The 22,675-nt window shown below is 50.2% G+C and overlaps 1 protein-coding gene across 2 annotated transcripts; it reads right to left on the minus strand.

The window, feature by feature from the left end:
- Positions 1 to 4,780: 4,780 nt before the first annotated feature.
- On the minus strand, positions 4,781 to 21,305 carry CACNG7 (calcium voltage-gated channel auxiliary subunit gamma 7). 2 transcript variants are annotated; one of them, XM_036880954.2, is made up of 6 exons: positions 21,170 to 21,305; positions 18,321 to 18,545; positions 17,607 to 17,693; positions 17,128 to 17,262; positions 5,447 to 5,592; positions 4,781 to 5,125 (listed from the first exon to the last, which is right to left on the minus strand). In XM_036880954.2, the coding sequence occupies exons 2-6, from the start codon at positions 18,514 to 18,516 to the stop codon at positions 4,868 to 4,870; spliced, it is 822 nt and encodes a 273-aa protein (XP_036736849.1). In that variant the 5' UTR covers positions 18,517 to 18,545; positions 21,170 to 21,305; the 3' UTR covers positions 4,781 to 4,867. The 2 variants fall into 2 exon arrangements, with proteins under 2 accessions (XP_036736849.1, XP_036736838.1); XM_036880943.2 differs by having other exon boundaries at positions 17,128 to 17,268.
- Positions 21,306 to 22,675: the final 1,370 nt, after the last annotated feature.

Raw genomic sequence — 22,675 nt, forward strand, 5'->3', positions numbered from 1 at the left:
ACCCTTCTCCCTGCCTCATAGCCTCAATGTGCTTTTTCCCAGGTGCTTGAGTGTTTCTCATCAACAACAGCTGGGCCTTTGTGTTTTCTCAAGAGGAACAGAGTGTTGGTGGCGTGTTTTCCTGCTGTACCAGGAAAAGGAGATCAGCGTTTCTAAAACGTCCTCATTCAGGGTGAAGTGGAAATATTCCAGCGCTGGGGAGTCAGGTGGCGTGAGTTCCAGTTCTTGCTTTTCCTTGCCTCCCTAAGGGGCCCAGAACCGAACCCTTGACCTCTCTGGGCCTTGGTTCCCTTGTTTGTAGAGGAAGTGGGGGTGGGGGGTGCAGCTCGTGATCTCACTCCAGGGGGGATGTCCTGGGACTGTGATCGAAAACCACACATCCAAGGAGTTCTGGCTGGGCTTTTGGGTGTCTGTGAAGCCCCTGGAAATTATGTACAAAATTTTGTGAACATGGGTATTCTTTCCTGGGGCATCCGCAGCTGTTACCTGATTTTCAAAGTGATCTCCAATCCCTACTAGTGAAGAGTCACTGGTTATTAATAGATTTAGCAAAATCCCATTTATGTCAATAAACGTAAAGGTAAATGAAAGAAGAGAGGGACGATATGCAAACGCATAAATTTAGACAGGTTTCTGTATCCTCAGCACTAGTCACATCTCGGAACAGATCATTCTTTGGGGTGGGGACTGTGGTAGGATAGTTAGCACCATTCCTGGGCTCTACCCACTAGAGGCCAACAGCACCCGCTCCCCAAGAGGGACATCTAAAAATGTCCGCAGACATTGCCTGATGTCCCCTGGGGGTCCAGAAGGAAGTGATAAAAATTGTCCCCTGCAGGAAATGAGACTGGGATTGAGAACATAAGAAGAAGGCAGTTACATTTATTCTTTCTACCCTTCTCTGCTGCTTGGATTTGGACACCATGGCTGGGTATTAAATGTATAATAAAAAAGAGTTTATCGTTAAGACCTCCATTCGAGAGATCACTACGCAGCCATTGAAAAAAATGAGGCAAATCTCTACATCTCATCCATTGCCTCCATGATGTACAATAGCAATGCTTAAGTCTTTGGTCTCAGGACCCCTCTTTATGCTTAAAAATTATAGAGAACCCCAAAAGCATTTGTGTATGTGTGAGGTTTGCTGACATTTAACATATGGAGGTTTTAGGATATGTATTGACTTAAGTAAAATAATAAAAACTCATTGCATGTTTTCATAAGCAACTTATTTTCAATGACGGTAACTATGCTTTCCTGAAAAACAAACAAACAAACAAAACCAGAATGGTATTAGTTTCTAATTTTGAAAATCTGCTCAACGTTTGGCCTAATAGAAGTAAGGTGGGTTCTCGTAGCTGCTTCTGCATTCAGCTTGCGTGTCATCAGACATTGTGAACTCACCAGAGACGCGCAGCTCTATACGCTCATGACAGATTAAGTGTGAAAAAGGCAAACAGTATCTTAGTATTTTTGTAAGGTTGACTTTGACCTCATGGACCCCTTAAACAGGTCTCAGGGATGCCCCAGGGAGAACCCCAAGGCTGTAAACTAAATAAGTGCAAAACACTGTGTAAAAGTGATGATCAATAGATAAATAGATAGAACTATATACTTCAGTGTCCATGGAGGTATACAGCTTAGTGGCTAAGCCTGGCAGACTCAGGAAACTCCCAGAATTCAGATCTTAGCTTGGACACTTACTAGCTGTGTGACCAGGAAATGGTTAACTAACCTCTCTGTGCCTCAGGATCTTATTTATAAAATAGGGATGATAATAAAGGCACCTTCCTCACTCTCAGGGTTATTGAATGTAAAGTGCTTAGGACTTCAATACAAATTGGCTGCACACAGAAAACACTTGATAAATGATGCAATTAATTTATGCAAACCATTGTTATCAAGCAGCCTTGAAAAACAAGGTAGAGTTATATAACTGATACTAAGTGATCCCCCTAATACACTGCCACGTGCAGTTGGAAGGTACAGGAGCTGTGTGTATCTATGATGAACGCTGTGTCACATAAACATGTATATGCTACATATTCACCTCAGTGTGGATTTCAATGCATACATGTAATCTTTAATATGCACATAGTACTGTTGAAATTATACATGAAAAGATGTAAAACCTGAGGGTAAGGGGGGTTTTTTGGTGTTGGGAGGTCAGAAATGGGCTGATCTTTTTTACAGTATTCCTTTCAAAAAAGATAAACAAATCTTCATGGAATCCATTTTTGACGTTAAATAAAAACAAGAACCAAGAAAGTTGATTTTTTTTTTTAAGAACATTAAGATTTCAGGTCATTAAGTTCTGGGCAAAATCAGCAAATATCTCAGTACTGATATCACAATGTCCATCCTGCAGACAGGACAGACAGCACCAGTTGATCAGGATGTCAGACAGCACCAGTCGATAGGGTCATCGTTTCCCAGTGAGTAGCTAGATATTCAAAATCCTTCTCAATACTGTGCTCCCAGCAGCCACTAAGAATTGATTAGTCTTAACAAAGAAACTGAAACATATTTGCCATCCCAAATCTCAGGAGTGACCTCCAGAAATCCCTGAAATTATTGAAAATGACTCAGAATATTTCCCTCAGGAAATCTGACCCTGCTGAACTGTAATTCTTTCCTCCTAACCTACAGCCACCACTGTCCTTGTTCCAGGGGGATTTGGAAGTCTTCTCACCCACCAGCCTCCATTTTTACAGGAGAACAAAACAAAGCAAAACTGAAGCCCCAGAGACAAAGGACTTGCTCAAGGTCACAGTATGACTTCGCACTCGGTGTGTTGTAGTAAAATATAGCCACTGAGGTCAGACAGTCTTGAGCATGCATTCTTTGTTGCATCTCGTCAGCTGCAGGACCTTAGCTCCTGGAACTCAGTTGCTTCATCTACAGGATGGGGCTGTTTGGAATACCTAGTTCACAGGATGTTTGGGACAGTCCAACAAGCTAATTAATACATGAAAAGTACTTGGCACAGTGTCTGACACCTAAGGATGGCCGGGTAAGTGTGGTTGTGGCTGTTACCGGGTGCCGTTACAGAAGTCGTTTTGATTTCCCCAGAAGAGGCTAAATCTAGACAAAAAGAGCCAAAGGGCTAGCCCTGTTTCCTCTTTGATGCATTTCCAGAATAAGCTTATCAAACACAAACATTCAGGTTGTTTTCAGTACCTTAGTGTAGCAGCTGAGATCACAGATCTTAAGAGCCCGCATAGGAGCCTCAATCCCTTCCCTGCAAATCGCGTGTGAATGATCATTCCTACATGCACGGCTGCTGGAAACGTCTCATGAGACCAAGTATGGGAGGAAGGTGTGCAGCTCATAGTAGGTGTATGATAAATGGTAGCAGTTATTTCTCAACAAAGCAATGGGGCCAAGCATTAGGAGAATCCACTACTCCCTGGTGTAAGAGGAAAGAGGCTCAAGTTTCAGAACCAGATGAACCTAGTTTCAGTTCACAGCTCTGCCAATTTTTTCCTGTGTGGCCCTGGGCGAATCATTTCACCTCTGTGGACCTGTCAGCAAAATGAGTGGCATAAATTCAACGTGCAGGCTTGGGAGAAAACTGAACGAAGCAACGGAAAAGGCAGGCAGGCAAGAGTAGTAAGTGGTCATAGTAAGACTAAGGGCTCATTTTTATTGATCCTGACAGGTGTCATTTGCTGTCCCACATCCTTTACACGGACTGAATAGTAAAGTGCTGCAGTTAATCATTGCGATTATTCAGCGGTTTAACAAAGACGGACCCAGTCCTATTCAGCAGCCCTCTGGGCCCCCGACCCTAGGGGAAGAGACCTGGACCCAGCCCCCTGTATCCAGCCCCTTCCCCCAGGCAGGCGGAGACCTGTTTGAAATAAAGTTTATTGAAGTTTCTGTCGGTATTTACATATGATACACGGTAAATAACAGAGCCAGGCCCCCCCAACCCCCCTTCCCACCCCTAAAGCCCCCCTCCCCCCAGCCTCGTTAAAAATCGCTGCGTTAGTGACAGGTTAACTGTTGCGGTCCCCCGCCCCCCTCCCCACCTAAGATGCAAACTAAAAGCCCTCGTCCCTCCCCCGCCTCCCTCCACCCACCCCGGGGGCCTTTCTGGTTCCGTGTACAACACTGTGCTACATCGCCCCTCCCCTGATAAGGGGGATGGCGTTTCTGGTGACCCCCACAAATCTGTCCCAGGGGGCGGACGGACCCTTGAAAGAGGCCAGAGTTGGGGGTCTTGGATGGGAAGGGGGACTTCAATGAGGGGGTGCCAGAAAATGGAAGACTTCGAGGTTTGGGGGGTGTCGACCCCCGCTACTGCCTCTGCCTCCCCCGACGGGGCCTCGAGGGGAAAGAGGCGGGCACAGGTGTGGAAATGCAGGGAGGAACTCCCTGCACCCCAGGGTCTCCATCCTTGTGAGGTGTGCGGGGCTGGATGCACCTGGGGGCTTTGGATAAGCGGGAACAGAGGAGGAAAGGACAGTGTTGGAGGAGGCGGAAGAAAAACAAGCCAACGTAAGCTAAGAAAGCAAGATCCGTTAGACAGCGCCCCCTAAAGGGCAGGTAACCTTAGGAGGCCGAGCAGCGCCCAGCGGGGAGGATGGGGTCGCCCAGTGAGCAGAGACAGCGTGTGGGCGGGAGACCAGGTAGACAGTACCCCCCGCCCGCCCCCGGAGCTGCGCGCGCAGCAAGGAGGCCCCCCACCTCGCTGCGCCCGTGGACCCCGAAGGTCCGGAGATGAGAGTGGCGGGGGCGGAGGGGACAGAGGCTGGCAGGCGTTCGGGTCGCACCCGAAGGGGAGGGGCCGCCGGGGAGCGGAAGGGACCAATGAAATGGAGGGAGGGTCCAGACGGGGCGTGGCCATCGGCGCGGGGCGGCCTCAGCAGGGCGACGTGGAGATGTGCAGGTGGTCGGGGTACTTGATGGCGGGAGGGTAGTTCTGCGTCATCTGGATGGACACGTCGCTGGAGATGTCGGAGGGGCTGCGGCCGCGGCGCCAGGCCTCGGGCTGCAGAAACTGGCCGGAGTAGTCGGAGCAGTCGCTGAGGCGCGGGCGGTAGAAGGCGGGGTGCGGGCGGTACATCTCCTCCTCCGCATAGCGCTTGGTGAACAAGTACACGGACATAACGCCGGCTCCCTGCGGCAGGGCAGGGTCAGGCCACGGCCAGACCCTGGCCCCCCGCTTGCCCCCGACTCGGGACCCCCGACCCCTCCTCCCCAATATCCCAGGGCCCCAGCTTCGTCCTTCCCCAGACCCCGGGAATTAGGGCCCAGCCCTTCCTCCCCCAGGAACCCAGGGTCCCGCACCCTCCTTTTTCAGACCCAGAGGCCAGAACCCCAGCCCTCCTCCCTCAGACCCCGGGGTTAGGCCCTCAGCCACAACCTCCCTTCTAATCCAGAGTGTACGCCCCCACCTCCCCGCCTCCAAAGCTCTGGATTCTGGACCCCAAAACATCACCTCTTTGAGGAGGAAGGAGGAAGCAGCAAAGGCAAAAGACCACCCGTAGCGATAGTGGAAATACTGCTCAGAGCTGCTGGGCCTGTTCATCACCTCGTCGTTGATGCTGGAAATGTAAAGAACCAAGCCCACCACCAAGGAGAGGCCTGTGGAAGCACAGGGGTGCCCTTGGTCCGTTAGCGGCAGACCCCAGCCCCTCCCCATCTCGCTGCCGTCCTCTCCCTTCTCCTCCCTGCTCTGTCCTGGACTGAGGTCCATCTTCTGAAGCCTCTGTGTGCTGGGCGTTGTCTGGGTGGGGATCCCTGAGATGAACCACCCTCCTCACCCCACTACCTTGCCATTCAGGAGCCCACCGTGCAGCTGTGGAAGTCAAAGGCAGCTGCTGGGCAGAGGTCACATACACGGTTATGTGCTATATGGGAGTGGCATGCGGGACACACAGCCCTGGGGGTCCAGAAGAGGTGCCAAGCCCACCGGGGGAAGGGGCAGGGGGAGTCAAGGAAAGCTTCCCGTCCACATCTAAAGGATGAGGCCCAGGGATGAATGAGCACACCCTTCTGTCACTCAGGCATGGTTTGGAGGGGGAGCATGGCACTGATCCCCCCATGTAGGCAAAACATGGGATGCAGCCACCAGAAATGAGGCCAGAGAAGGGGGCAGGGGCACAGCCATGAGGGGCCTCAAATGCCAGGCTGAGGAACTCGGCATCAATGCCACAGGCACTAGAGAGCCATGGAAAGTTGAGAGCAAGGAAGGGCAGGGCCAGATCGGGGTACTGGAAGGTCCTCTGGGGGCTGGTTAATTCTGGGAAGAGACTGGACGGGAGAAACTGGAGTTGTAACATCCCAGGGTGAGGAGGATGAGGCCTGAGCTGAGGCTGTGTGGAGAATAATAGCACAACATCATTAATAATGGTGATCGTGACAACAGCAACTTTTTATATAGGTCTTGCCCTGTGCCAGGCACTGTGCTCAGTGTTGTATATGTATTAACTCACTTAAACCTCATGACAACCCTTTAAGTAAGTGCACTTTTATCTCCATTTACAGTTGAAGAAATAAAGGCACATGGAGAGAAGGTGGAGAGAAGACATCTGGTTTGAGAATTTTTTTTTTTTGGTTTGAGAATTTTTAAGAGGCAAATATCAATTCACTTTCTCAAGATGAACTTTCTTTTAAACAGGAGCCATGCCAAGGGTGTCTTAAAGAGGCTCTAAAGTCTCCTGCCCCAAATTCATCCAAGTAATCTTTATCAGCAGCCTTCCTAAGAATCCTACAAGTAAGCATTTGTACACCCATCGACCCAAAATAAATCCAAGTTCCTTCCATTGCCTACAGCATGGGTCTGTAAACCACAGCCTGCCAGCTAACCACTTCACCTCTGATTTTTGTATGGCCTACTAGCTAAGAATGGCTTTTATGTAATTGAAAAGTTGAAAAAAACCAAAAAGATGCTATTTTGTGGCCCATAAAAAGTATACGAATTTCACTTGGCAGTTCCTCAAAGTGGTAAAGATAGAATTACCATATGACCCAGTGATTCTACTCCTAGGTATCTACCCAAGAGAAATGGAAACATATGTTCACACAAAAACTAGAGCAGGAATGTTTGTAGCAGCATTATTCATAATAGGCAAAAAGTGGAAACAATCCAAGTGTCTATCAACTAAATGGGTAAACAAAATGTGGTATAGCCAGATAAAGGAATATTATTCAGCCAAAAAAAGGAACAGGGTACTGATTTATACTGCCACATGGATGAACCTAAAAAAATGTTATGAGAAAGCAGCCAGACAAAAAGAATAAGCCAGACCACATATTGTATGGTTCCATTTATATGAAATGTCCAAAATAGGAAAACCCACAGAGATAGAAAGTAGGTTAGTGGTTGCCAGGAATGAGGTGTAAGGCGAATCATGACTAGCTGCTAAAGGGTGTAGGTTATTTCTTACGGTGATAAAAATGTTGTGAAATCAGGTAACAGAGATGGTTGCAAATATAGTAAAACTGCTGAATTATATGAACTTTATGTTTTGTGATGCCTACTATCTCAGTTTTAAAAGTATGTGGGTTTCTAATTCCAGGGGCCATAAATAAAGGTTTATTGGCACACAGCCACACCTGTTCAGTTACACATCAGCTATGGCTGCAGTGGCAAAGCTGACTAGTTGCAACAGAGCCTGTATAGCCAGTAAAGCTGAAGATATTTATTATCTGGCCTTTTATGGAAAAACTTTCCTGCCCCTAGACTACAACGACTGCATGTGTGGTCCCGGTAATCTTATCCCTGGTCAGATTCTCCTTGCTCCCCCTACCAAGATCTCTGCATTTCCTGCTCTTTCTTGAACACATCAAGCTCATTTCTGCCTCAGGGCCTTTGCTCCTGCTGTTCCCTCTAACTGGAATGATCTTCTGCCAGAGATCTCCATCTCTGTCTCTGTCACTTCATTTAGCTCTCTCCTTCCTTGTCTCTTTAGAAAGACCTTCTATGATTCCTCTTTTTTAAAAAAAAAAGCTCCTTCACTCAAAGAGAAACGCAGCTGAAAACTATAAGGGGATACCACTTCTCATCCATTGGATTGCCAAAAGTTTAAAAGCTTCACTTTTGGCAAGGCCAGGGAAAGAGAAACTCTTACAAGTTGCTGCTGGGAATGCAAAATGGCACAACCCCTGCAGAAGGGAATCTGGCGATATTGAACTCAACTACAAGTGTATTCATCCTTTAACCCAGCAATCCCATTTCTGGGAATTTACCCTTAAGATATCCCTCCAATGGTAGGAAAGTGCATATGTACAAGTTGATTCACTGCAGTATTATTCTTAATTGCAAAATATTGGAAATGACCTAGATACCCTTACATAGAGGATCTGTGGAATAAACTATAAAACATCATGTGAAAGAGTATGGCATCACCATGCAGTGAGAATGATGAAGATCGCTGTGGGTTGATGCAGAGTTCAGTGATAGTTGCAGACTACATCACTAAGTAAAAGCAAACAAAAAGTATTGTGAAAAAGAGTTTACAGGATGGTACCTTTTAAGAAAAAAAAAGGTACATAAAAATACATATGTGCATCCAGTTATTTTTGCAAAAAGAGATAGAGGAAGGAAAACAGACAAGTGAAGTTGATTACCTATAGGGGGTAGGTGAGAACAGGAAGAGAGAGTAAGGAAACAGTACTCCTCCCCTGAATACATGTTTTTTGCATGGAATATGCTAATATTTTATACATTCAAAAGAAAAAAATCAACAAGGATGGGGGAAAACTAAGATTAAGTACAAACAAAAATAAATGAAGCTAACTTTATATCAAATGAACAAGACAATCACAGGGGTGGACTGGGGGGAGTAGTAATCCAAGTAACTTTTGAATACAGTTCTTTGATTATATATTTCAGTCTAAAGACAGAAAGATCTGCAAAGAAATCTTGAACCTTACTCAGTAGATTTTTTACTGGGAGTGGTCTGGGGGTAGCAGTTCTTAAGTTATTCTGTGTGTACTGTAGGGTGGAGCACATGCGCAAATAGATGGCTGTTTGGGGGAGCTGGAGTTTGCATTCTGAAAGGAGGAGGCAGCAAATCAGAATATGGGGTCGGGCAGGGAAGAACCCGATGGTATCAGCATGAACTCCTGTTTTACAGATGCATGTACATCCCCACCTTGAGTCCTGAAACATACGAGAAGCAGGGACAGCCATCAGCAGTGAGCACACCTTGCATCCAGATTTTGGTCTCTCACACCATCACCCACTAGAGAAGCAGCTAGGGCTCCCAGAAGAAAGAGCTAAATTTGAAGCCAGGAGCAGGCGCGGTTAATGGTGTACTTGTTCCACAAAGTAAGGACGGGCTCAAAGAAACAATAGGAGCATGTTTAGAAAAAGACACAGGACTAGTTTGAATGGAGTTCCAGACAGCCCAACTGGGGACAATTTGAGCATCAAAATGAATAATAAACATAATGGTATATAACACACTGAATCCATACTGATATGTTTTTAAAATAAATAAAGAATAAAAGAAAAGGAAAAATTATTTTCAGTGGCACACATGCAGGAACAAAAGAGAAATCCTTTTGCAAACCTCATAGTAACATTAGGGTTCAGGCAAGCATTGTCAGTGGACATTAAGTCACTGGTAGACAGAATCTCCCTATGGAATATCTACTTATTACAAAGAGATTTAAAAAAAAAAAACCTTCCTTTATCGCAAAGGAAGCTGACAGATCCCATCTTAACCAAGTGATCAAAGTGAACATCGCCAATAACAGGGCAGACTGACGCCGTGACCTCCCGGTGGGAGCACACTGCCACTTTGTTCACAGAGTGTTCCTGCTGAAATGTGTGACCTGGATCTACTCCCAAGACAACTGTGCGGCAGTCTCCAACACGACTGGCTGCACGCTCCAAAAATGTCAACATGAAAGATCTTTTTTTTTTAAAAGCTCGGAGACTGTATAAAAGATGAAAGAAGACGAAAGAGGCATGGCCGGGAAATACAAATCGTGACCCTAGATTGGATCTGACTCAGGGGAAGGACTATAAAAGACATCAGTGGGACAGCTGATGACGTCTGAATGGAGAGTGAGTGTGAGTTGTAATGCGGTACAAGTGTTGACCTTCCTGGATTTGATTACTGCAGCGTGTTTAGAAAAGGAAATGCGCTGGTTCTTTGGAGATACTTGCTGGAGGGTTTAGGGTGAATGGTTTGCAACTTATGTTCAAGTGTTTCTATCGATAGATGACAGTTGGTAGAGCAAGATAGAGAAAGAAAAAGGTAAATGTGGCAAAATGTTCAGAACTGGTCCAGGTGAAGGATCTATGAGAGTTCATTGTATTATTTCTGCAACTTTTCTGCAGGTTTAAATTTTTTTCCAGAATAAAAAATGTTAAACAAACTAGGTATCCCCAAACAGGATTTCTTCCCCCCAAGGTGCCAAAGGGTTGCCCTGCAAATTACTTACTCACTGGAGAGAGAAGCATGCCCCTTTCCAGTGGGTGCTCTGGAGGCCACGGCCTTTGCCAAGCGCTCACACTTTGCTGCACTCACAGGGGAGCAAACCTGACACTATCTGCTACCTGAAGTGGTGCATATAAAGAACTTGGCACCCCCTCTGACTCTTCTTGCCAGACATATTTCACTGGAATCTAAGCAAACCTCTAGTCCAGACATAACTTCCGGTTACAGGAAATACAGGGGAGGAGGAACAAATTAAATGATATGCCACGAGGAAGCGGTCCAACACACCCAGGATGCAGGATCCAAGACACTCTGTCCTGCAGACTTGAAAGAACAATGACAAGGATCAGGCTGATGACACCGGAACCAGTGATCATTTTAATGTCTTGAAGAGAGAGACAGCCCAAATTAGGATGCCTCTGATGTACCGCAGTAGGATGTGAACAGCACCACCTATCTACAAAGCATTTTGCAAAGAAAAAAAAAAAAGCAGACCTGGAACTGAGCAACAGCAATTTTACAAGAAACCACAATGATAGATCAGCGCAGTTGGAAAGATCTAGAGTGTAGGAATTCTATAGGACAAATGACCAGATTTCATCAACCAATAAATAGCAAGGAAAAAAAATAAGAGAGGGACTGTTATAGATTAAAAGAGGCTTTGGCGATCCATTGATTAAATGCACAAGTGGAATTTGGATCCTGATTGGCAAGAAACTAACTGTAAAAAGGCATTTATGGGATAGGTGGGGAAGTTCAATGCTGACTAGACATTAAATGATATTAAGCAGCTATTCTTAATTGTTTGGGCACAAGAATGGTACTGTGGCTATGTTAAATAATAAAGTACTTGTTTTATCAGATATCCTGAAGTATCTGTGGATAAAAAGATGTAATGTCTGAGACTTTAAAATAACGTAGTGAAGTACAGAAGGGAGATACCACAGTATGGCTAAAAAAGGATTCGCCATATGTTGATGATTGTTGACATGGAGTGACAGGTACATGGGATTTCATTATACTATTCTTTCTATATTTTCATAATGAGATACATTTTAAAAGTCAGTGTTGTATATATATAAAAAAAAACAGTGGAGGAACTAGTCTAGACTGTTATGCATGAACCTAGATTGAATCCTGGTTCTGGGGGAAAGGCTATAAAAGGCATTCTTGAAACAACTGGGACAGTTTGAAAAAGGGACCAAGTGATATTATGGAATTCTTGTAACATTTCTAGGTGTGATAACGAAGCTGTAGAAGAATGCCCTTGCTCTTAAGAGATGCATAGCAAAGTGTTGGGAGATTAACTGGCATGATGCCTGCAACTTACTTTCAAATGGCAAAGCCAGCAAGTTGTGTGTGTGTGTGTGTGTGTGTGTGTGTGTGTGTGTAGAGAATGAGAGGGAATATAAGAAAACATAAGCAAAATGCAGGATCTTGGTGGAGGAAGGCGTACCAGTCTTCATTGTACTTTTCTAAAGATTTCAAAGTTTTCACTTAAAAATTGGAGTGACTGAAGTGAGATAAAGTCACCCCCTCACTTGCCTTTCCCCTAACCTGCTTTATTTTTCTTCATAGCATTTATCACCACTGAACATTCTATTTTCTGTTGGTAACTTTTTTAGTCATACATCTCCCCCACCCCATCTAGGGTGCTCAGAACCAGCCCTCCATGTTCCCCACTGCATGCCTAGCATCAAACACAAGCTTCAGCACATTGTAAATGCTAGCTGAATGGATGGATATACTTGCCACACAGCTGAAACTTCTAGAAAAGAGCTCATTCGTTGCTTTAATCCAGAGTCCCACCATTCCTCCACCTCCACTAAGTATTAACCTTTCCTTGCTCTGAACTTCCAAAGCACGTTCAATGTCTAGTATCCCATAGTTTTGGCATCCAAGAAGCTCTCTTTCTGTCTCTTTGTCCCTACACACACACACACACACACACACACACACAACTTGTTGGCTTTGCCATTTGAAAGTAAGTTGCAGGAATCTCGGTTCATTTCCCAACACTTCACTATGCATCTCTGAAGAGCAAGGGCATTCTTCTACATAACAACAGCTTCGTTATCACACCTAGAAATGTTACAAGAAATCCATAATATAAATTATTCCATTTGCAAACTGTCCCAGTTGTTTCAAGAATGCCTTTTATAGCTTTTCCCCCAGAATCAGGATTCAATCCAGGTTCGTGCAAAATGTTACATGGTGGAAAGGCATCCAAGCTAGGTCTCAAAAGATGAACAGGTTTACCAAAAGGGAATGCCAAAGGCAGCCCAGGAACCACACCCACTGGAGTGCCCTGGTCAATCGCGGGGGAGCCACCCGGATTCTCCTTCTCTCTCATCCATCAAGGATCGTCAGTCATCAAGGCCTGTCCACTTTACTTCCCAAATTTCTCATATATCTGACCCCTGTTTTGTATCTCCAAGTCCTCTGACGAAGCTACGCTTCTCTATGACTGTACCCTTGCCCCTGAGTCCTTATCTTCCTGCTGTAGGTTCTGATTCTTTCTAAAACCCATACTGGATTCTTATCTTCTCTTGTCAAAATTCTTTGACTTCCTACTAAACCCAGGAGGTATTCATTCTTCAGCCTGCAGTGCCAGCCTCTTTATGATCTGTTTCACCTCGAGTCCCACGTTTCACATAACAATTCTAAGTAACGCATGTTCTCTGCAAGGAGAGTCAGGAGTTGGGGTTGATGAGAAGCAAACAAATAATTCCAAAGAGAAAGAGTTTTGTGCTGTTTTCTCACTGTTGTTTTTGTTTTTAGTAACTACAAATTATCTAAAAACAACGGCAAAGCTAGGTCGTTCTCGTCATTCTTACTCCTTCCTGGCCATTTTATAGTGGCTCTGGTTCTCCAAAAATAATCTTCTTTCCCTCCCCCTTTTTTTCCTTCTCTCTTCCTTTCTCGGGTAATCCAACTCTCCCTCCCCCACAACATCTGCTTCAGAATTCTTAGAGCTCAGTAGGCAAGAATCACCTGCACTCCCAGCTGAATTAGGACAGTAAGATTTCAGGACCACGGAGAGCTGCATATGAATGCATCGTGGATGCTTTCTAGGGTCTTAACACAAAGTGCTGTTGAAACATACAAAACATGCAATGTGGTATAGTATAGCAGGGGCACAGCGGCCTTACGTACCATTGTCAGAGACACTCTGTAGAGGGAAAATTCCAGCCTTTTAAGAATCAGGTGGAAGAGACTTCCAAGCTGGAAGGGCTAAGGAGTGTAAAAGTCCTCAAGGGGGACCGAGATTAGCATTTTCAAGGACTAGAAGGAGCAGTGTGGCTGAGATTACAAGCAATGGTGTGTTAGTGGGTTAGGAAAGAAGGTCAGAGATCCGAGCAGTACCCAAATCTTGGAAGACCTTATAAGGCCAGCGTGGAGAGTTTGGATGTATTCTAAGCGCGATGGGAGTCACTGAAGCACCGAAGGGATTTTGGCAGGCATGTGACAAGCTGACTGATGTGTAGTTGGGGGCTGTCTGTGACTGACTGCGGGTGGGCTCTCACTTAGCATTCAGCCACGTCTCCAGGGCCCCCGGCGTGCAGCATGTGTCTGTAAATGTTTCATGAGTGGATGCATGAGCAGACACACAGGATATATTTGAGGATCAGGGGTTAACATAAGCCGTGCATGGGAAGCATGCCTCCTATGACCTGGAAAAGGACAATCAATGTCACCCCAGCGTCCCCATTCTCTCTCCAACCCTATCCAGTCAGTCACCCAGCTCTACTGATTCTTCTGTCAATATCCCTCTCTCTCAAAGTCAACCAGTCATCTTTACGCTCCCAGCCCCAGGCCCTGCCCAGATTTTATCTGCTGTTGCCTGGACCACTGAATAGCCACCACCTCCTCAGCTGCCCATTTCCAGTCTCTTTCCCTCTAGTCTCTCCCCAGCGCAGACCCCTGAGTGATGTTTAACACCCAGGTGTGACCCTGTCCCTCCCCTGCCCCAATCCTCCCACCACTTTCTCCAGAATGAATGCCAACTTCACCATCTATCCAACCTCTGACAACTCCTGTCTCTCTCTAAGTCTTGGTCTCCTCAGTGGGAACGTGAGACAGTGGAGCAGATTTTCTGTTCTGAGATCTAAGGTATGGATACTGTTTCCATCCTTTCCTCTCCTTTGTTTTTATGATTTTGAATTGCGGTGGGGCAGTATAGTGCCCCGGTGGACATCTGGGTGGGGACCCGCTTCAGCTATGCAGCAACTTAACCTCTGAGGGCTTCTCTTTTCTCAACTGGAAAATGGAGATGATAATAGCACCTGCCTTACAAGGTAAAGCAAAAGAACTAATTTAATTTGCATAAAGCACTTAGAACTTCCCCAAGCCCATGGCACTTGATAAAGTGTTTATTATGGTTGTTATTCATACTAGTACTAGGTATGGATGATGTATGTACATATGTATGTATGTATGTGTGATGTATGGATTATGTGTGTGTGTGTATGTACGCATGTATGTATTTTAAACTACCACGTGTTAAGTACTTACTGTTATAGACCAGACACTGAGTCAGCCCTTCTCACCCATGATCTAGACCAGGGGTCATCAAACTACGTTTATACCACTCTTTTTCATGTGGTTTTCAAGCTAAGCATGGTTTTTACATTTTTAAATGTTGGAAGGTGGGGGAGAGAAGAAGTCTATTTTGTGATTCATGAAAATTACATTGCATTCCAATTTCAGTGTCCATAAATACTATTATTGGAACATAGCTACACCCCATGCTTCACCTCTGGCTAATTTGGCACTACAAACCCATGGCTCACAGAACCTGAAATATTTACTACCTGGCCTTCAGCAGAAAGGCCGACTCCTGACCACGATTTGGCCTCCTCTTGACAACTCCTCAAAGGAAGGCTGCAGCCCACTCCGAAGCGTTTGGATTTGAACCTAGGCCTGTCCAGGGCGACAGTAGCCTTCAACCACTACACCCCACAATGCTGAAAGCACATGACCGGATAGCCTGGGTGGAGTGTATGGGCTGTAGTCTGTGAAAAGGAACTACAGGAAGGCGTTCAGGAAGTGGAGTTCAATCCCCCAAATTATTCTACGGTTACGCAGAACACTGCCTTCCAGCCCTGATGGCACCATTGACCCTTGGGAAGTGGGTCCTGGTGCATGGCATGGGCATGGATTTTGAGATGAGAACACCCTCGAGGCTGATCCAGCTCTGCCCCTGACTGGCTATGTTGCCTTCTGTTTCCGCTTCCATAAACTGCAAACAGTAGGGTTTTCCTTCTAATGTTTGGATGGGTTGAACAAAAGTCTCCATGCTACCTACCCTATCCCCCCTTTCTTTCTCTAGGCCACCATTTTTCCATGATAAAAAAATGATGAGACCTTTCTGCTCTGACACTCCAGGATGGTGATATTCTACGTGTCTTATTTTAGCTCGGTGTCTGGCTCCACATTCTGTGATTCAGATTCGCATGGAAGTTGCACCCTGGTCTCATCAGGCTAGAGGCACAGGGGAGGTTTAGCCTAGAGGAAGCTGGGTGAGGGTCGGGGAGGAGGCAGAGGGAAGGGTGGCGGGGGGAGGCTATTCAATATCCACCGTCTATTTGCAGAGGCAAGTCAAAAGCGGGGGCCGAGCAGTGTGGGCCCCGGGGAACAGAATGGAGATGAGACACACAGCGGGTTTGCTCACCAAATAGCAACCGAATTAAAGGGACCCGGATGGACTTTAATTATGTTGATTTAACTCAGAATGAATTGAAGAATTGAGCCAGGAAGGATTGGGGTTCGTTGAACCAGGTAAATGTAGTTAAATAGGTTAAATGGGTTCGTCTGGGCTGCCCTGAGCTGACTTGGACTGAATTGAACGGACTAAGCTGAAATTTGGAGTAGGGTAACACTTCAGAAAGAACTCTACTCTGGAACACAAGTCTCTAGGCATCACTTTAAGCTGGTACCTTGGGTGACTCCCTGCACGGTTTTGGGCCTCCGTAGCCCTCCCCCCATTTTCTCAAGCGAGTGCTAATATTACCTCCCGGGCAGAGATGTTATGTGAAGGGCCCGAGATCACTCCTGCCAAAGAGCCTCATATCTCAGAAAAGAAAAAAAACTATAAGCAAATATCGGACTCTAGCTAATGACACACGTGGTGAAGTATTCAGGGTGAAGTGGACTGAAGCCTGCAACTCACTCTGAAATGCATTAAAAAAAAAAAAAAGATGGTGATTGATGGATGGGTAGAAATCCAGGTACGCGGGCGGATGCGTGAAAAAGCAAGCCGAGCCCTAAGTTAATGGCTGACTGTGAGTGGTGGGCACACGGGTGCTCACTCCCAAATCCTCTCCACTTTTCTGTTTGCCTGAAAATTTTTCAAACAAAATGTTGCACAGAAAACTAAAGAGCTTTGTAATCTGTCAATTGCTAAAATATCAGGAGTGGTTAAAAATACAGCCTCTGGGGGCGAACTGCCTGAGTTTGGGTCCTGGCTCCGTGTCTCACTGGTTGTGCGGCCCGGTGGTTGTATCAGAACAGAGCCTGGTACCCAATTAGCACCCAGTAAGCATTCCTATGATTTGGTCCCCTAAACAGCCCTGAAACGCACACTATCTCCACTCCACAGAAGGGTGGGGCTCGGGGAGGGTCGGCATCTCCTCCACAACTACACGGCAAGGAAGTGGGGTTTTTTCTTTGTGGAAAAGGCACCACAGGCTCCTGGAACCGAAACTGGTACCCCCGGGCTCACCGGATAGGATGAAGAAGATGCCAGAAACGAAAGCCAGAATGGTCCTCTGCGGGCGGATGTGGCCGATGTTGCTGATGACGAAGGCGGTGAACACGAGGAAGAGGCTGACCATGGGGAACGGGGTGGCTGTGCGCACTGTCTCTGGGGGAAGGGGAGGGGCGGCGGTGAGGAGGACTCTCCCGGGACACCGCCCCCTTCCCCTGACCTCTTCCCTTCCACCCCCGCTCACGCTCCCCCGGCTCAGCGGTCTGCCGACTCCTCACCACCCCTCCGTCCAGGCCACACCCGCTTTGGTTTGACCCCACCCCTTTCCTGCCGACCCCACCCACCGTCCAGGCCCCACCTCCTCCACCTGGCCCCGCCTCCTTACCAACTTGTCTACCTCCTTTCCTCTCCTTCCCTGCTCCTCCTGCCCTTTCTCCCAGGACCCACCCTGGGATGCCGCCCCCTTGCTGCCCAAGCCCCCCTCTTCCCCTCACTCAGAATATTCTCCGTGTTTTCCGTCACCAGGTTGATCTCCGGTTCAAGGAAATATTCCGAGGCCACGCAGCGACCCTTTTCCCGGCCTTGGGGAAGATAAGAAGGCAGGGCTGGATGAGGCACCTAAGCTCTAGAGGGGCAATCAGGGGCAGGATGCCCGGGAAGGAGGCCCTGGGATGGCCCTGGGATGTGAGGCTTAATCCCAGGGTTACAGTCTGTTGTACTCTTACGGGGCTGGGAAGCGGTTGGGCAGGAGGTCTGGGAGCTCCAGACTCATGGAAGGGAGCCCTGGACAGGGCTGGCACGCCGGGTGCCATGCGAGGAGGGACTGTGCGCCAGGACTCCTGGATCCCTAAAGAGGATAAGGTGGGAGGGTGCAGGATTCCTGGGAGGCGTCTCCGTGGTGGCTGGGAGGCGGGCCCATTCAACACTGGAACTGTCCAGGGGACAAGTTCTGAACAGAGGCTACCACTTCTAAGGGGACTCTGGGATTTCCCAGGGGTTAGGGACCTGGAGATTGTGTAAGCACTGGAGCGTAGGATCCAGGGATAAAAGACTAAAAACTGGGGCTCCAGGTAGAAATGTGCTTTTCCAGGAGAGAAACAGGACCGGTGTCTGGATTTCTGGAGCCCAAGACAGGGGACTGTGGGTAAGGACTCGCGGATCCCAGGCAAGGCAGGAACAGGTAAATGGAGGGCAGGTGAGGCCTGTACCTGCGAAGAAGCAGACCCGCCAGAGGCCGGCGTGCAGTGCCATCTTGACCTCCGTGGTCTGGTTCTGCGGCAGCACGGTTCCCTCCTCCATGTACAGCCAGTAGTCAGTGCTGACCGCGATGCCCACGAGTAGCAGGCCACACGCGCCAAACACGCTGCTCAGCAGGGTCAGGGCGCGGCTGCTGCAGTGACTCATCCTCAGCGGCGGGGGGCGCCCTGCGGGGCCTGAGGGATGGGAAACTCTGTGGAGAGCCCCCAGGAGGCTGCACGCGGGCCAGAGATACCAGCCCCCAAACCACTCCCTCTCAGATCTGACCTCTGTGTCCTGACCCATGATCTCATCCCTGGACTTGAACCAGTGACACAGCTGTTGACCCTCAACTCCAGGATTGGCCTTCCCAAATCTGACGCTCCTGCTCAGGCTCTGGATCCTGATGGGAAAGGCCCCAGTGGACCCCACGCCCACCCCAGGATAAGATGTCCAACCATAACCTTGGGCCCAGATCCAGAGATTGAACATGGTCTCTAACCTTGTGTCTGAACCTGGGTCCCAAATATCACGACTGACTTGAAACTCAGTTTCCAGATTCACAACCCCAGAACCAGGCCCTCCAACCTTGCCCCCGTGCCCTGACCTGAGACCTTAACCCTAGACACCAGACCCCACCAGAATCCCTAACCTTTAGTGGGGCCTGAGACTCAGAAGCTGTTACACTAAGCAGACTCTTCAACAATTCTAGCACTGGGCACCCCCCGACCCTGACTCTGTGCCCTGAGCCGAGCCCCCCCAGCCTTGACTACTAGACTCCAACAGGGCCTGTGACCTCAACTCTTGAGTCAGGACCTAGGCCCCTGGACCCTGGATACTGGACCTCGATTACTGCATGCTGCCCAATGGGACCTGTCAGGAAACCCTAATCTAGGCCACCCAGTCCTGACTCCATGCCCTAACCTGGCACCCGGACCCCTATTTTTTGGACTGTATTTCTGAATAGCAACCAGAAATTTCGAGTGGATCACTGCCCAAGGGCCCTAACCCTATATTCTGGCCTCAGGCCCTTGACCTCAGGCCTACCCAAGACCTTGAGAGGAGGCCCCACCAAGTTTAAACCCTTGGATGCTTATCTGGACCCTTAACACCCAAATCTAATACCAAGACCTTGACCCATGACCTTCTAATTCTGATCCTGTGCCTTGTTCCTCAGTTTGGCACCCCGATCTGAGATCATGGCCCGTGACCCAGATCCCAGAACCCTAATTCCCCCCATCCCAGATCCAGGCAGGCCCCTGAACCTGGGATGCTCAGTCTGGGATGTAAGAACATTGGGACCCACAGTCCTGGAGCCAGGAGTTCGGCTGGAGACACCAGAATGTCCAAACCATGATCTGGGAACCTGCCAGCGCAGACTCAACACTGTAACCAGGGCACTCCAGCCAAATGAGTGACCCTCCTTCAAAGTGCGGATCAGTGCTCTGAACTCTAAAACCCAACCCGGAAGCCCGGGATCCCCTCCTCCAACCCCCAGTACAAGATCCCCAAATTCCCTCCCAGAGTTTCTGGATCCAATTTTCCATGCTGGGATTTCCAGTTACAGACTCTCGACATCCATCCTGGAACCCTGATCCCCCCTCAAACAAGATCCCAAGTTCATAGCTGCAGCCTCCCAAATCTGGAGATTCCAAGTAGGGAGCTCTTAATCCCTTATCCACCACCTTCCCCCCCACCCACCCCCAAGAGCTTTTCTTTCAACCACACAATCCCATGACTGGCGGACTCAACTTGGGGTCCCCATCCCCTCTCAACTAGAGACCTCACATTCCTGAATACCAGCAATCCCCAACATCTCAACGAGGAAGGTTAAGACCCCAAACACTCCCCAAAGATGCAGCCAGAATTCTTGCAGCCTTGAGACTCTGCTCCACCTCGGTGAAGATCCCGGAGCCTGAGACAGCCTTCACCCCCACCCCACCCCCACCCTAGCACCGCGCGCCCCCCCCCCCGCCTCCCCGCCCCGCCCCCAGGCTCCAGGAGGACCCGGGAACGGGAGCCCGGCCGAGCTCCGACCCGCTCTTCCTCCCATCCCCCGTCCCATCGCTCCAGGGCTTGACCGCCAACCGCCGGCTCCTCTTCCAGTCGGCTCAGCTCGCAGGCAGAAATCCAAAGCCCTGCCGCCCTGGCTGCCTTGGTCCCAGGCGGCTGACCTCGGCTCCCCCCGCCGGCTCCTTGGACTCCTGCCGGGACCTTGCCCACTGACCCCGTTCCCACTTCCCCTTTGAAACGCCCTCCTGGCCGGGTCCATTCCTCCTCACTCCGAGACGCCCGCCCAGATCTCTTCATTTGCCTCCAGCCCTTCCTCCTGCGGGACCCTCCCCCAGGCCTGAAGCCTCCTTATCCCTCGGCCTCCCATCCTCTTCTGGGTTCAGGCATTCGGACCCGCGCGGTTCCATTCCCCAAGCCCCAAATCCAAACTCCATCTCCTGGGAGACGCACTCCCCTTCCTGGGGACCCCTTCTCAGACTCCCGTCCTGCTCCTTCGGGCCCGGGCCCTGCCCCCTCATCCAGCACCGCCTCTCTCAAGGACTCGGCCGGCACCTCCCCAGTGCCCACGGTCTCCAAGGCTCGGACGCGAAGAGTACAGCTGCCCCACTCCGGGACCCTCGGACCTCGTCCTCACGGATTCCCTAGGCCCAGAGGTCCCTCCACCCCCAACTGCCTCCCCAACCCGGGCTCCCGGACCGCCAGAATCCCGCCCCCCGGAGCCACGCAGGCCCGTGCCGCCCCAGCCTCGGCTCCCAGCCACCTCAAGGGGAGCCCCCACCTCCGTCCAGGACCCTCCCCTCGCGCTCACCTCGCTCAAGGCTGGGCGGACGCTCCGGGCCGCGGGCCCCGCAGCCGCATGACCGGCCCCGCGGCTTCCCCTGGCCGCCGCCGCCGCCGCCGCCACGGGGGTCCCCGGTGCCCGCACCCCCCGCCCCCGCCCCGGAGCCCGGCGTCCCGGCCCCCTCCCGGCCTCCCACCCCCCACCCCCCGCGCCCGCGGCCTCACACGGCGGACAGCGCCGGGAGCTGGGACCGGCGGCCGCTCATTGGCTGCTGCGGAGGAGGGGAGGGGCGGGCGGGAGGGAGGATGCGGGGAGGGAGGGAGCTGGGCCCGGGAATGGGGGAGGCAGGGAGGGAGAGGGACTAGAAACAGAGGCAGAGCCGGAGAGGGGCAGGGGCGCGCGGAGAGGCCGGGAGGCGAGCAGGGAACCTAGGGTCACGCCGAGACCTCGAGGCTGAGAAATTCTGAGCCTCGAGGTCTGGGCACTGGAAGAGACACAGAGATGGCCTAAAAGAGACAGAGAGAAAGGAGAGACAGGGATCGGGTCTAAGACCTCTTCGCCCAGGCTCGGAGGTTCTTGGCTAGGCTCGGGATCTGAGAGGCGGAGACAGAAAGAGACCCACGCTCGGAGGCCTTGGCGTGAGAGATGTCGGGTCCCAGAGACCTTGAGCTCGGCAAAGAGATGGAGAGAGAGACAGAGACACAGAGAGAGGGACCCTGGGAAGGGGAGACAGCAGGGGCAATCCTGGGGTCCCCTGATGAGGCCTGGGGCTCTGGCCAGGCCTGGGGGGAAGCCCGGAATCTGGGCGGCTGAAGGAGGTGGGAGGGGGCGTCCCGCGCCGGGGTCCCCAGAGCAGCAGGCGGGCGCAGAGCGGAGCTGGGTCCTGCAGCCTCCGCGGATACGGGAACCGGGCCAGCCACCCCCCGCCGTGATGTCAGCGGGGCCACTCTTAAAGGGGCAGGCCGCCCGCCGAGGGTCGGACCGGGGGCTGGGGGCCGTGGGCACCCGAGGGGTGCTAGGAGTCACAGAGGGAGCTCCAGCATCCAACTGTACCGAGTCCCGGAAACCCAAGAGCCTGCAGGGACGACGAGACTCTGGGACTCCCCAAGGAAGACTGCGAGGCTTTGGGGCTCAGTCCCCTCCAAACACACAGACACAGGCACGCCCTCCGGATGGCCCGCTCCCTTGCAGGGACTACATTTCCCATCAGCCCTGGGCGAGAGGCCGCACTTGGGGGAAGGGTCCGTCGCCGTGCCTGCTGGGACGTGTAGTCTGTTGGGACCTTCATCTCCGCTCCCCCCACTCGCAAGTGGGTCAAGGGAGACGCGCGGAGGGCGCGTCTGCCCGCCTTCCGCCTGCGTCGCGGGTTCTGGCTGTTGCGCTTCCTCTGCGGTGAGGTCTCATCCTCTGACCGAGTCTCTCAGTAGGGAGCTTGCCTTCATCCCCCCTCGGGACCGCCGGTCTCTGGGTCTCCGCGTGTGCGCGTGGTTGTGTCGTGCATTGCTCAGGGAGGGTGTGTGCGCGCGGGGTCTC

The sequence above is a fragment of the Manis pentadactyla genome, assembly GCF_030020395.1.
Source record: "Manis pentadactyla isolate mManPen7 chromosome 15 unlocalized genomic scaffold, mManPen7.hap1 SUPER_15_unloc_1, whole genome shotgun sequence".
Taxonomy (NCBI): domain Eukaryota; kingdom Metazoa; phylum Chordata; class Mammalia; order Pholidota; family Manidae; genus Manis; species Manis pentadactyla.

Coding starts and splice junctions, on each gene's coding strand:
- CACNG7 (XM_036880943.2), bottom strand. CDS start 18,516: ATGAGTCACTGCAGCAGCCGCGCCCTGACCCTGCTGAGCAGCGTGTTT. Junction 17,269..17,606: donor AAACACGGAGAATATTCTGA/GTGAGGGGAAGA, acceptor CCCTTCCCCCAG/AGACAGTGCGCACAGCCACC. Junction 5,593..17,127: donor CATCTTCTTCATCCTATCCG/GTGAGCCCGGGG, acceptor GTGCTTCCACAG/GCCTCTCCTTGGTGGTGGGC.